Here is a 16,252-nt window from a genome sequence, read left to right on the forward strand (position 1 = left end):
CCATCTTATTTCAGATAGCCCCATAATGTGTATCCTTAATTCTTCCATTTCTTTTACTACTTGCGCTAGTCTTGACGCTTCATACATGGTCCTGACGTTCCAAGCTTCGATTCTGTAACGTTTTTTGAGATAAAAGGTATTATTGGGTTTGTTTTGCTTCGCTTCAGTTTCATTGATTTTAGAGTTTAAGGTGAGTGAGTAATCAGCTCTCTGCACCCGAGAGTCCGTTTCTTCTTCTGTTTCCTGATTGTCCTCTTCATTTTGCCAATAATCTGTTTTATTTTTGTATGCTTTTTGCATTCTATCTGATAATTCATTTTCTTCCTCGTTTTTCCAATTTCTTTGCCTAATCGTCATCATAGTTCTGGGTTTCGTTTCGGCCTTTAGCTTTTTAACTTGTTTGCCTCTGTGAGTTTCTGGGACCTATGATCCCACTTCATTTTCTTCCCGTTCACTTCTAATTTCTGATAACCCACTTTTACGATAGCACCTTTTTTCTTTTCTTCTCTGGCTATATCTCTTATATTTTTCTGGATTTTTTGTTCATTTCTTGTAAGTTCCGAGTGGTAAGTTTAACACGGTAAGGTAGCTTCTGCAGACGCCACTGGTATGGGATGGTTAGATGGTCAATGAAGCATATTGTCATGGGTAAATGAAATTTTCTCGACTTTTCAATGAGTTGTCAGGTTCAGGATTTGCTCACGTGTAACTTTTCACTTTACAAACCTACTTGTTCCCGCTGTAATGATAATGTAGGTAAGTTTTTAATCTGTTTTGGATGATAACCAATAAGCTTTTACTGGTATGTTATTAGTGATAATGTACGGTAGTTTTCACATCTCGTAATGGCTCCTTTTTGTGCCGTGGAATATAAATTAAGGTACACAAATCAGATGGACATTTTCCCAACTTCCAAACAGCGACACATAGAATGGATGATATGTAATCCTTTGTCACCTAGTAACTGCAGCATTTCTTCTGATATTGTGACAATACCTAGGGATTTATTTTTTAGCGATTTAATGGAATCTCTTACTTCAGATAGCAAGACAGTAGATTCTCTAGGGTAGTCGGAGAGGCATAGATTTTTTGCTGGAGCCACTTTATTTCTATATAAATTGCTACAATAGTTTGTCGCCATTTCTCAAATGAAAGGTCCATCGGATATTCACTAAGCCAATACAATACACCGTTACGCAGTATTCGCGGTGTGCAAGTACTCGGAAGGGATACGCGAAACGATCGTGCGCGAATAGCGGAGAAATATTGCAACTTTCTTAAATAATTCATATTGTCAATTGAAATTGTCCAATTGACGTACATTTCATACCTATTGTCATTCAAGAAGAAAAATTATATATTGCTTCACAATATTGATATGATATGCAATTATTATATAAAGGTAAATTTAATTAATTGTATTTTGCAGTACTGCATTTTAATAACTAATTTTATTTACTATTATTTACAATTGTTTCCGTTTTAATAACCTAACCTAAATCTTATTTTTTCTTCTTATTATTTTTTTGGACTATGGCCTTGACAATTATCCAGTAACCAGGACCATATGATTGGCCAATATAATTAAAAGTGCGAATAAAAGTGCAGAGCGAAGAAACCAGGTGTCGCTTTTCCGAACTTGCGCGGTCCCAATAAACGGGGTAAAAGAGAATCCAAAAAACGATATACAAACCTGGAGATATTATTAGGTTCAAAGTCAATATTCCTTGTTTGATAACAAAAAAAAAAAAAATACAATTTTACGTTTTATTTAATAAAAACATTTATTCACTTTTATTTAGTCTTAAGTCGTTCTATTAAAGGCACATATACTTCACAGAAACTATCTTCATTTTCTACGTCCGCTTTTGTTAATATATTTTTTTCATTTTGTTTATCATCATTATGGATTTCACCACTGTTTTCCTCACTTTTATCACTTCCATTTTCTAAACATTTATTTTCTTCAAAGTCATATTCTATTGTACTATCATTGTCATCACTATTATACATCTCATTGAATGTGTTCTCAAATAGATCATGTTCAACAGGATCACACATAAAGAAGCTAGAGACTTTTAAGTCTGTTTCTAATATTTCTGTAGATATTTCCTGCAGGTGTATTTCTTCACATTCATTCTCTTTATTCGCTATGAGTTCAAAATTTCTAGGTTTTCTAGAAATGATGTTCTCTATTATGTCAGATAGGTCACTGTCGTTATCTTCGTCTCCAAAGCAAGACATGTCCACAAAACTTTCCTTACATTTCAAAGGTGTTGATGTATGGCAGTTATTTTCATTTATATCTTCCAATTCTTTCTGCTTATTCATATGGCTCTGAATTACAGCTCTTTTCAAGAAATTGTCTAACAATGTAGGCTGTAAAGGTTTCTCAGACTGTATTTGACCCTTTTTGTTAGTTCTACGCGTTTTTTTGGGTTTTGGTTCTGAAATCGATGTATTTTTTAACATATCACTAATATCGTCTACATCAATTGCCTTTTTTCTTCTTCTTGTAGCCTTCTTGGGTTTAATTTTGCTGAGCTGGAATGTTTCTACTAATTTCGGATACGCCTTGTTGACGAATTCTTGAGGTTCTATCGTTGTCCACATTTGTTCTAATGTTTTATTTGAGTCTTCGATTTGTTCTTTTGGAATGACATTTTTGAAATAGTTTTCTGGATCAGACCAAATGATTTCGTAGCTAGGAACGCCTGAAAATATAAAAAATGATTAGTTTAATTACAAACTTTCAATAGAGTCGTCCATTTCCAAAGTAATTTCTTAAAAAAAGCTACTAAATGCAAATTATACATTTTGAAAAACACTCCCTAATAAATTACATAGTTCCAAAATTCGTTTAGATCTGTAATAAAATCACTTCTAAACAAGCAGGTGGATTTCGTAGTCCTAAGTTTTCACACAAGTTTCTGCACTAAATGTTATTTTATATGAATGAAATCTGTTCTTACTCAAAATGTCTTGGACGTTAGATCGGTTGCTTCCAGATAGATCGGTTACTTCCAGATACAGTTGCTAGTTGCCTCGTACTTAATATGTGATCTAGATGAAGTGATGGGTTGCTAAATAGCAGACTGCTTTTTTTAACTCCTATCTGGTTCTTAGTAACTGCTACTGCTACCGGCTTCCAAAATAGCTACTATTTTTGTAGCAGTCGATAAGGCGCAAACACAAAGCGAGGATGATTTTCAAGTTGGTGCGTTTCGGTGATTTCGACTATTTCAAGCTCTGTGAACTGCTGTTTTGATTGACTATGACCAGTGGCGGCGCCTGGTGTAAAGTGTTGGGGGTGCACACATAATTTAAATATAAAAGATATAAAAAAATAAAGATATAAAAAGCCCTTGAGGCCCTATTTCCCTAGGTAAAGTTTTTTGTGTCGTCAAATCGAAGGACCTTTTTAAAAAATTACAATAAATAATGTATTATTGACTTAAAATTATAATTTAGTGTTTAAATGTTACAAACAAGTTTTGTAACGAAAGTTAAGTCGCCTGTTACTTTTTTAGATAAATTCTTCAATAACCAATTCAGTAAAATTTGAAATTTCTTGAATCATTTTTTTTTATTGAAAACATTTCGAGTGCTGTTAATGGATCCTAGCCAATATCCGTTCTAAGGGAAGTTTTGGTTTTGATACGTTTTAATGCAGAGAAACATCGTTCTGTTTCTGCAGTTGTCACTGGCATCGTAACAAGTAATTGAAGAATTCAAATTATTTCAGAAAAATCATCTTGTAAATTATTTTCAATAAAAAATTTACGTAAGTGGACTGCCCCGGATACTTAAAATCGGATCTTCTATTCTATTTTGTTCTTTATGATTCCTCTTCTCCAAATATGTAGGAAACACGGAAAGCGGTAAAAAGTATTGATACGCAACCAGTAAGTTTTTTCACAAATCTCCATGTTAAATGATCTTTTATAACCCAGACCTTTGCTCTTTGGTACATTCGTAATTAAGAAAATTGGTTTAGATATTTTTAGTTTTTCTTCTAAATATAATGAAGAAAATTTAATTGATGTTAAATATTCCACGCCAACTTTCACATCCACAAATCCCTCCAATCTTAATATTGTTCCGAAATTCGAACTTTTCACAAAAGCAAAATTTAAATGTACATGTGCCCGCCGTGCACGTTAAAAACACCATAAGATCACAGTCAATTTGTGCACTTGTGGGCATCAAAACTTGTGCACTATAGCGGGAAGCGGGGTGTGTGGTGAGTTGTATTTTGCCCTATGATAAGTCATCGGGATAGCAGCCACCGTAAGAGCGGTGATCGAGATGGTTCTGTCTAAGGCCTCGCATTCGTGAAGTTTCCTCGTCGAAATAGAATAAAAATAATTAAATATATAAACTCCTTGGATCTGCGATTTGTGATTTCAATTACTGTATAGTTAGATTAAAATGTTATTTATAAAATGATAAATTTTAATATGAATGTTTGTGTGAAAATAATTTTGGGGGTTCACGTGCACATGTGCACTTATGGAGAAACAGCCACTGACTATGACTATGATATTGTGAACAATTTGGGTGAACTGTAATTCAGGTTCGAGCCAATTGAACGTTTAAAACTGTATGCCCAGCATTACTAACGTACTTTTCTGTACTATTTTACATTCTATTTATTAGGAAAGTGCAGGGCATTGTTATATATTTCGTTTGGAACAATTTCCGAAGTGGAAGTCGAAACTTCAAATAAAGTACCCCGCACAAACCTTATGGAAATTAGGTCCCAGTGGATTTCGTTCATACTTTGGGAAAATACACTTTGAAGCATCCTGATAAAAAGTTCTCATGGGCACAACGCAATCGTATGAAGGATTTTCAATATATAGAGGCACAAACTCGGAAAATTATAAGATTTACTGGGTATTCCAATTTCCTGAGTTACTGGTTATCTGGCAACATGTAGAAGTTTGGATCAAGAAAAAGTACTAGTAGTCTAGAATTTTATCCTGACTATCCAATGGCGACCTTTACTTTGACCTTGGCCTTCAACGGACGTCATCTTCTAGAGTCTCGAGGGTTTTCGGCATTAAATTGATAAAAACAGATTACTCATGGGTTTTTGGGATCGCTAAACACGAATATGCCATCAGAATTGACCTCCGGAGGACGTGGTGTCCAGGGTCCCCGCAAGGGACGTCAACTTCTAGAGTTTCGATGGTTTTCGGCATTTAATTGATGCAAATGAATTACTGGAGGGTTTTTTGAGGTCGCTAAACACGAATATTCCAACAGAACCGACTCCCAGAGCAGCTGGTTTCCAAGGTCAATGAAAGGCGCTCCTGGAGTTTCGAGGGTCTTAGAGATTAGTTATAGGTTTTTGGGGTTGCTGAACACGAATACGTGATCAGCACAGACTCAGAAGCACCTGGTGCCTAAGACAGGTTATCTTCTGGAGTTAAAAACCTAAGAGTAATTCAATTGATTCCTCCGAAACTCCAGAAGATAACCTGTCTTAGGCACCAGGTGCTCCTGTGTCTGTGCTGATCACGTATTCGTGTTCAGCAACCCCAAAAACCTATAACTAATCCGTTTGCATTAATGTAGTACCAAATATCCTCGAAACTCCAGGAGCGCCTTTCATTGACCTTGGAAACCAGGTGCTCCGAGAGTCGGTTCTGGTGGCATATCCGTGTTTAGCGACTTTAAAAAACCCTCCAGTAATTCATTTGCATCAATTATATGCCGAAAACCATCGAAACTCTAGAAGATGACGTCCCTTGCAGTGGCCCTGGCCACCACGTCCTCCGAAAGTCAATTCTGATGGCATATTCGTGTTTAGCGATCCAAAAAATCCATGAGTAATCTGTTTATATCAATTAATTGCCGAAAACAAACCTTCGAAACTCTCTAGAAGATGACGTCCGTTAAAGGTCAAGGTAAAAGTAAAGGTCGCCATTGGATAGCCAGGAAAAAATCCTAGATTACTAGTACTTTTCCTTGATCCAAACTTCTACATGTTGCCAGATAACCAGTAACTCAGGGAATTGGAATACCCAGTAAATCTTATAATTATCTGAGTTTGTGCCTCTATATCTTGAAAATCCTTCATACGATTGAGTTGTGGCATGAGAACTTTTTATCAGGATGCTTCAAAGAGTATTTTCCCAAAGTATGAACGAAATCCACTGGGACCTAATTTCCATAAGGTTTGTGCGGGGTACTTAACCTAAGTTCTAACTTATGTTGGGGCTTACTCCCAGTTAAAATAGTAACTTAAAACAAATAGTATAAATTACAACCACCTTGTAATTTGTTAAAAATTTTTTTGTCATTAAAAAAATGTCCGTATTAGATGTATTATTTTAGCAACAATTATTATTTATACGTTCACATTAAATACCAATAGTGGGGGAGGAAAGTATGCTAAATTTGCAGTCACTCGAGCGTTATGGGTACCTATTGGGTTGTGAAGAGTAGGTCCTAAAACCAAAAAAAGTTAAGTAGTTTTCCATTTAAGTGGGGACTTTCCATTTATTAATTTAATTTTTCATTTCCATCAATCTTTTTTCTGATTATAGCGCCATCTATCCATAATTTGAAAAAAATTTTTCGAATAAAAGTTACTTATTTTTATATAAGGAATCCAAATCTGCAATAAAAATGGGGGCTTCTATTTAATATTTTAAAGTAACCCCCACCCCACTTCCGTGAGGGGTCGTGTTTGGTATCATTAGATAGATTTTTAAAAAATATTGAACACGTATTTTTTAGTTTTTCGATTTGACGTTTATTTCTCGAAATATTCGCTTTTTTCTTGTGAAACTTTGTGACACCCATGTCCTTATGCCCCGCTCAAACCGTCAGATTTTTGAAATAAGTATACACTGTTTTGCATGTATTTAACTTACTTTATCTTAATCTGACGATTTCAAGTTTTTCTAAGGATGGATTTTTTTTCGGGCCCCAATTAACGAACTCCCTTGTATTAAGATCCAATATATGGTAGGGTAGAGAATATGATAAGAGTATGGTAGAGAATATCAACAGAATTATACAGAAAATTCCACGACAGCAAGTTCTTATCATTATGGGAGACTTTAATGCCAAGATTGGAGCTGGAGATAAGACGCAGTACATCGGCGCACATGGACTTGGAGTCAGAAACGACAGAGGAGACCTCCTAGAAAAATTCGCAGAAGACACACTAACACATTTTTCCAATTACCACCTCGAAAGCTCTACACATGGAAATCCCCTCAAGACAAACCCGGGGGAATTATTAGAAATCAAATAGATTACATTTTAGTAAACAAAAGATTCCGAAACAGCTTTACATCTGTCAAGACTTATCCTGGAGCAGACTTAGAGACGGACCACGTTCCACCGGTGGGAGTATTTCGCGTCAAACTCAAAATAGTGCAGAAAAAGAAATCACAATCATACGACCTACGTATGCTAAAAGACCCTGACACGAAAATGAGGGTCCAAGCCACGTTAAACGAGCAAGTGACTGCAATTAGAGACGCATCGAACGAAGAACAAATGATCAAACAGATGACCGAAATAGTTCAAAATGTAAAGGATATACACTTAAAGGCAGATAAATTAACCAAGGAGAAATCATGGATGAGAGATGAGATCCTGAAACTAATGGACGAAAAAAGAAATGCAAAATATGACCCCGACACATACAAAACAATCAATATATCAATAAGAAGGAAAATTAGAGAAGCGAAAGAAAAAGAAGCAATGGAGAGATGCCAACAAATTCAGATTCTACAATCAAAGTACGATAGTCACAATGTACATAGGAAAATTAAAGAACTCACAGGTGGACTAAGACGGAGACAGAGAGGAAATCTAACTGATTCTGACGGAAACATCATCTTAAATAAACAGAGTAAAATTAGAACGTGGAAAGAATATCTAGAAAAACTATTTGAAGACCAAAGAGATAACACCTTTGAGCTAGAAGAAGAGGTAAATGATGGACCAAGAATATTACAGCAGGAAGTTTATTCTGCCATAACACAGCTAAAGGATGGCGAAGCAGCAGGTCCCGATAATATATAAGCAGAACTACTCAAACTGATGGACAACGAATCAATAGCAATAATCACAAAGATATTCAACAACATATACAACTCTGGACAAATACCAACAGAATGGCTGAAGTCTGAGTTTATTGCACTTCCAAAAAAACCAGGAGCCAAAAAGTGCGAAGAATACCGTACGATAAGCCTGATGAGTTATCTCCTAAAATTGTTCCTAAAGGTAATCCATACGAGAATTTACAAGCTATGTGAAAGTCAAATTTCGCCCAACCAGTTCGGGTTCATAAATGCTGTTGGTACGAGAGGCTTTGTTTTCAATACAAGTCTTATTCCAGAGATGCAGAGACGTAAATTGCGACGTATACGCATGTCTGGTTGATTACGAGAAGGCGTTTGATCGAGTACAACACGCCAAGATGATGCAAATACTAAAAGAAGCAGGAATTAACAACCAAGATCTGAAAATAATTAGAAACCTTTACTGGAATCAGACTGCAAACCTCAGAGTTGACGGTGAACTCACGAATATGTCAAAATCATGCGTGGAGTGAGGCAAGGCTGCATTTTGTCCCCCCTAATTTTCAATCTTTACTCTGAAAAAATATTTATCGAAGCTTTGCACGAAACTGAAAAAGGTATTCTACTAAACGGGTACCCGCTAAATAATATCAGATATGCAGATGACACCATAGTATTTGCGGACAACCTACAAGACCTACAAGTCCTCATGGACAAAATCACGTATTACAGTCAACAATATGGACTCAATATAAACGTAAAGAAAACAAAGCTTATGATCGTCAGCAAGAAAAAGATAATAGAAGGTCAACTCTATATCAACCAAACCCCTGTGAAAAGAGTGAGGCACTACAACTACCTCGGCACCATAATAAATGAAGAATGGACCAATAACCAAGAAATAAGAGATCGCATCGGAAAAGCTAGATCAATCTTCAACCGTATGGGGGCGTTTTTCAAGAGCCACAACCTTTCTCTTGGTATAAAAGTAAGAATGCTGAGATGTTACGTCTTCTCTGCTTTTTTTTATGGTGTTGAATCATGGACCTTGAACGAGGATATGTGCCGAAAATTGGAAGCATTTGAGATGTGGCTATATCGGAGAATTCTTAAAATCCCATGGACTGATCGGGTCACAAATGAGGAGGTTCTTAGAAGAATGGGGAAGAACCGAGAAGTACTAACCACCATCAAATCTCGAAAGTTGGAATACTTTGGACACATTATGCGAAATGAATTCAGATATGCCCTCCTATAAGCCATCCTGCAAGGAAAAATATTTGGAAAGCGAGGTCCAGGAAGAAGAAGAACATCCTGGTTAAAGAACCTCAGAACCTGGTTCAACACAACATATGTGCAGCTTTTCCGCGTTGCTGCAGATAAGGTGAAGGTTGCCATGATGATCGCCAACATTCGTCACGGATACGCACATCAAGAAGAAGATATGGTAGGGGAACATTTACAGGGTACAAGGTTTCTCCCCATATCATAATCTGACGCGCTCGAGTAACAAACAAATATGATTTCTTTTCTTATATCATCATGAAAGCGTTGAATAATGCTAAAAAAGAAACTGCTATTAAAGTAGCAGCTATGTTTAATTGCTATTTTTATTTAAGCAGAAGCAACTGCTATATCAAAATAGCGTATCGGACACATCTCTATGCTCTAACACTGCAACTTCACTAGCCTCATTAACTGCAGGCAAATACACTAAATGACGACGTTGAAACACACAAAGCTGTGGCAATTTTAGGAACTCTTTCAAGGTATTGCACTACTTCCAGATTCTGGATATATTGTTTTTGATTTACGTCACCCCCATATCCATGCAATTAATGAATAAATACAGTTTCCGTAATTAATTTTTTTAATGATACGCTTCCAAAAAAATTTACTTGTTCGCGAATAGCTTTTTGTGGAATAAGTTAGTATATCAAAATGTTACACATTATAGCTTTTAAAATTTTTACATAATAGCTAAGTTATGTTATAAATAGCTTGTAAAATAGTATCATTAGTATCATAAACATACAGTTAGATTTTCTATTTTGAGTAACAGTTCATTCTAATACCTATAAACTTTTTTTTTGCTTTTTCTGACACTTTGGATAAGATGAATTTTGGAACTGGACGACTTAATACGGCACTATGATTCTTGCCAAGTAGTGATGAGCGAGACTGGTCTTGGTCTTGGTCTTGCAGCAAGACCAAGACCAAGACCAAGACCGCCTTTTGGTTGCAAGATCAAGACCAGGACCAAGCTTGCAAGAACAAGACCAAGACCGAACCTTGCAAGACCACGCAAGACCAAGACCAACCTGCAAGACTCTTGCACTTTTTTGAGAAAAATTGGTTTTTATTATTTAACTTTATCTTTTTTTATCTTTTTAGTTCAATAATATATACTGACATTGTAAGAAACCTTAAACAATATGGAATTTTTAAAATGCATAATATTTTGGTTATATTTTTAAGTCGTTTTGATTAAGTCAAACGGTTTGCATTTTCTCAACCTTCAAAGTGTCCAGAAGGCAAGTTTTCAAACGGCGACAGTTCAAGGACAATTGAAATTACTTGTAAGACAAAAAAATGTAATTATAGATAGGGTAATCCATTAAAAAAAAAACGCAATTAGAAACGGTTTTTATGTACCAGTAGTTTTCGCTTTTTTGTCTAATAAAAATACTGACACTTATTTCAATTCTTTTCGCATAATCGAGGAAAATGTAGGTCGTTAAATTTAAAATGAATACAAAAATATCATAATAGATTTTGAAAAGGGATTCACAATGCTGTGAAAGCATTGTGGCCTGAATAAAAAATAACTGGTTGTTGATTGTAATGTGTCAAGCTTGGTATCGCAAAATCCAAAGCTTAGGTTCAGTTTCTGAATATAATGACAAAAATTCCGATACTGGGAAATTTCTAAAATTATTTTTTGGATTACTTTTTTACAATCAACGAAAGTTGGAAGTTGAATTATTTGTGAAAATCCCGGATGACAAACGTGTAAAGAATTTTACTGATTTCATAGTTGAAAACTATTTGGAAGAATCTAGGTTTTCCCCAGAAAGGGCCAGTAGTACAAATAGTATGTGCCGCACTTGAAATGCATGCGCATCATTTCAGTGTGTTTTAAATTCTAGTTTTTACTACCCACATCCGAATATTTTCAACTTTTTAAATGTCATAATGGGTATTCATTCCAAAAATATGTGAAAATAAAAAGTGCGAATAACTCGTGTTACGAGAGCAATGTAGTTTAAATAAAATTAAAGAACTGCAAGATAACAAATTACAGAATTAAGCGTTTATAACTCCCCATTAGGTTTAGTTATTATGTTATAGTATTAGGTCTATAAATAGGTATGGTAAATATGTACGTATTTACTAAAAAGTATGTTTTAGTTAGTTTATAAAAAAAGTTAATTATATTAAATAATGATTAAATAGAGTAAAAAATATTTGATTTTTGTGTTCTCTTAAAAAAATTTAATTTATGTTCTTAAATTTGACCCTCGTAGGATAAATACTACAGTGCTCGCGTGAAAGGAGCAGATCATTATCTGTTAACAACTATAAACCGTTTATCCCTTTTCGTAAAATCCGTGAATTGAAGGTCCCCGACCATTTGTGGCTCCTTTAAGAAGCTCTTTTTCTTTAACATTTTATTAAAATACAGGGGCAACAAACAATAATCCAGACTCAAGACGTGGTCTGAAGGCAGGCGGCAGGTATCGACAGCATGCAAAACACAACATGACACAACCGATGGCCGGCAATTGCAACAAGGGTTGTAAATGCAGGTTTTTCCTACTGATAAACATTACCATTATAAAAATATACTCTAATCTCTTTATATAGAAAGAAATAATTAGGTCATTAGGTGAATGTATAATGTTAAAATTGGTATCCGTTTGAAACTACATTCTACATTCTGTTAAAATTTTAAAGCAAAAAATATAGTTTCATTCTTCACATCTTTATTTATTTCAATGTACATTTTATTCGAAATTGTTTGGTTCAAATTATTACTACCAAAAAAGCAAGACCAGCAAGACTCTTGCAGCAAGACCAAGACCAAGACCAATAACAAGACCGGCTAGTGCAAGACCAAGACCAAGACTGCCTTTTAGCTGCAAGACCAAGACCAAGCTTGCAAGAACAAGACCAAGACCAAGACTAGCCTGGTCTTGATCTTGTTCTTGTTTTGCTCATCACTATTGCCAAGTTAGAATACCATCTTACCTTTGGGGTTGCGAGTCTTTTTTATATGACTGGGTTGAACGACATTTTTTAAATTAGTCGACTGAACTGCTGTATAATGTGTACATTGCCATCTAGTCAGTATGGGAAGAATTTTTTCGAAGCTGTACATTTCTTCCCATTGCAAGAATTTTGTGGTAAAGCGCTAAAAAACACTCTCGTTACTTTATTTATTTAATTTCTGTTTATAGTCGATTCGCTAAACTCAGACACAACTGACTAGTGATTTTAGTAAGTAATTTTGTCAATTTGGTAAAATTTGGCAAAAAAGTAATTACTAAATAGTTAATAATTACTAAATAGTTGGTAATTTTGCCAATTTTGTCAAAATTGGTCAAAAACAAAAACTTACCGACTAAAATCACTAGCCAGTTGTGTTTGAGTTTAGAGAACCGACTATAATTAAACTATATTTTTATGTTTATTAATCAATCAATCTGCTATTCGTTTTTTGTCCCAATAAAGAATGTATTATGTGAAGACCCTACTTTTTAAACATTTAAAATTGAACACTGCAAAAACATACATCATAGTGCTATGTGAATATGAGTTAAGCCTGCGGTTTATGTAAGATGCAATGCATTTTAGTTTGTTATAAATATGAAAGAAACTTCTTTAAATAACATTTATCTGAACTTAAAACGTTTTCAAACATAGACGAGAAAACTGACAAAAGTTCCTAATGGATAATTATGAAGATGATAGGAATTATGCTCAGACGATCTAAAGTAGAAACCACAGTTAGAATGCAGTGTTGGTCTTACGAGGAGCAGCGATGCCGCTCATGTCGCAACAGTGGTAGGTGCGTGGTAGTTTGGCGATAGACTGAGAAATCACGGTCCTGATGCGTCGCTCGGGGGAAAACCGGCAACGTGGTCGGTCGTTCTCCCGTAAGAAATACATTGCGCTATGCTCGCTGCACTGCATACTAACTGTGGCTTTTAGTATAGATAGTAGTGATAGTAATAATATTGAAGGTTTTTTTTGTGTGAATTTGATGGCCTTGGCTGAGTCAATTAGCCAGACATTTTATTTTAAAAACAAACAATTTTTTTTTCAATCAGAGAAATTTTTTCTGTATTTCTAACTCTAAATATATGTACATAAGAAACTAACATACTACTATCTAAATAAATACACTGTTTTGGATGTAAATATATTTTTGGATATATTTATTTTTTTTGTATATATATATTTTTTTATATAGTTTTTTTATTATATTTTTAATTTGTTTTTTTTCTTTTTTTTATTTTTTAATTCTTTTTTTACTACGCTAAGACATAAACCCGATTCAACTTCTCGGAGGTTTACATCTTAGTTTTTTTTTTCTTTTTTTTACTCTTTTGTTTTTTTTTTCTTGTTCTTTTTTTTCAATTTTAATATACAATAATTACTTAAATCTACAGGGTTAAAAAAAATAATAAAACAAACATGTTCGTAAATTGTTTTTAATGTATTAATATCTTCAGAAAAAATCAAATTGTTTAGGTAGACGGGAAGTGGAATTTTTAAAATATTAAGATTATCATAAAATTTGTTTATATTTACTGATTGAGGGGAACATTCGAGGAGAATATGTAGTAGATCACCTTCTTTTCCACACTCACAGTTAGGTGACTCTGTGAGACCCAGACTGAACATATGAAGGGGAGTAAGAGCGTGATATTACATCTCAATCTATTTATAACTCTTATGAAATGGCGACTTGATACAGAATGAAATCCTCTTTTTATGGGAATTTCAGGCTGCATTTGTTTGTAATTACTTCCAGTTCTCGTGTTTCGATAATACGTTTGCCAGTTTTCTTTTTGATGTCGTTTACTAATAATATCAATATCCGAAATGGGTAATAAGTTCAGGGAAGGTTCTTCGCCTATTTCTAGGGCGGATTTGGCTAGCCTGTCTACTATTTCGTTACCCTTAATGCCCGCGTGTCCCTTTATCCATGATATAATGATGTTTTTTCCTAAATTTGCAATTTTATTATAAAGAGTCATAATTTCCAGTTCTATATGATTTAGTTGTTGGGACTTATGTACGTAAGTTAGTCTGTCAACGACACTCTTACTGTCTGTAAATATTATGCAACTATAGGGTTCGTTACTATATATGTGTCTTAAAGCAAAAAGTATCGCTATAATTTCAGCAGTGTATATCGATGATTCACATGGCAATTTGAATAATTTTTTAAATCCACTTTGAATATTTATTATTGCACATCCTACTTTGTTTTGTACTTTGGATCCATCTGTATAGTAAAACTGATAATGTGGCCATTTATGAAGTATAAATGATTGAAAAACGGCTGGATTTAAATTAATATCCATAACAAAAGTATTAATTTGTTTTGAGAATAGATCTTCTAATACATGGGAATACATAGGTGAAACTTGATTTTCATAAGTATAGAAAGTACTTCGGTATTGAGATATTTTCAAGTAACTATTTACAAGAAGTGAACATTTTTTCTTTGTCCAATATTTATGGGTTAGATCTAAAATTGATAACTTATGTATATCCTGCAGATAGTTTGTATTTTTTCCTATGGTTCTAGTACTTTTTTTTCACTTCAAAACTGTCGTCGAAATTCCAGGGGTGGTTCTATCGCCTCAATTTCCATTACATTAACGGGTGTGGACTTCAAATATCCAAGACAAATTCGAAATATTGAAGGTGAATTGGATAATAATGAACTACAACAGGTTCAGATTTTCCAAAGCGATCAAAGAGAATAGATTGACATAGAAGTTGATTCAATGCAACAAATATTTTAACAACAGAAACAAACTCTTGATAAGAAATAGCAAAACATATAATGAAAAGGGTTCTAGGATGGCATGGCACCGATGCCATAGAAATGCATGTTTTCTTGGTTTATTACTACATATGGGTCAACGTGCAGCTGCAGTCACTGAATAGTTTACTACATTTCATTTTTACATTGTAATACTGTTTGTCTACAGCTTGTCAAAAATAAAAAGCTATTAACGCGTCCAAAATGCATATATTAAAACCACAATAAAGATGCTCTAGAAATAAACAAATCAAGACACGTTGAATGTTGCAAGGAGCACTCCCAAAAACATGTTTTACAATGCATTGTAAATACAGGGTGTTAGGTAAAGAATGGGCCATAGCTTAACCTCAGGTTCCTGAGGTTAAAATAGGCCGATTTAAGCTAACTTATAGGGCGATGGACGAAGAGGTTATTGGAATGGAGGCCAAGAGAAGACAAGAGAAGCGTCGGTCGACCGCCTACAAGATGGACTGACGACTTAAGTAAATAAAAACTGGATGAGGGCGGCGCAGGATAGATGGGGTTGGAAACGAGGGGAGGAGGCCTATGTTCAGCAGTGGACTTTTGAGGCTGGATGATGAAGCTAACTTACCTTGGTACAAAGTTTATAATAACCGAGATACAGGGTGTCAAAGTTAAACTCTTTTTTTATTTATTATTTAATATTTCCTGACAGGTATGAGATAACAACATGAAATTTGGTATGTTGGGGTTTTTTTGCTCAACCAACTCAACCGTTTTCGAGATAAACGCATTTTAAATCTGCAATACACCATCATTTTTAGCATAATATCATTGTAGTTCCACCCGAAAAAATAACTTAAAACCATAATAATTGTGCCAGTTCTCAAATTTATGTCATTGCATCGCAAATTCCATTTGAAGAAATTTGCGATACATTTTTGGATAATTTTATGATTTTAAGTTATTTTTCGGGTGTGACTACAATGATATTATGCTAAAAATGATGGTGTATCGCAGATTTAAAATGCGTTTATCTCGAAAACGGTTGAGTTTAGGGAGATGAAAAAATTATACCTTTGTTAAGTAAAACTAATAGGAGAATAAAAATTTTAATGTCAAAATGATACAAAGTGAGGGATAAAAAAATTGAACGTAATAAATGAGTGCTGAA

The 16,252-nt window shown here is 34.5% G+C and overlaps 1 protein-coding gene across 2 annotated transcripts in view; it reads right to left on the minus strand.

Moving 5' to 3' along the window:
* Window positions 1–1,753: 1,753 nt before the first annotated feature.
* LOC126881577 (flap endonuclease GEN) overlaps window positions 1,754–16,252 on the minus strand; it is a 43,519-nt gene continuing 29,020 nt past the window's right edge. For both annotated transcript variants that reach the window (XM_050645920.1, XM_050645921.1), the window contains exons 6-7: window positions 12,303–12,465; window positions 1,754–2,714 (exon numbers count right to left, since the gene is read on the minus strand). In XM_050645920.1, coding sequence (XP_050501877.1) covers window positions 1,795–2,714; window positions 12,303–12,465 — 1,083 coding nt within the window. In that variant the 3' untranslated portion in view covers window positions 1,754–1,794. The remainder of the gene's footprint in view (window positions 2,715–12,302; window positions 12,466–16,252) is intronic.

Source organism: Diabrotica virgifera, chromosome 3 (assembly GCF_917563875.1).
Source record: "Diabrotica virgifera virgifera chromosome 3, PGI_DIABVI_V3a".
NCBI lineage: Eukaryota > Metazoa > Arthropoda > Insecta > Coleoptera > Chrysomelidae > Diabrotica > Diabrotica virgifera.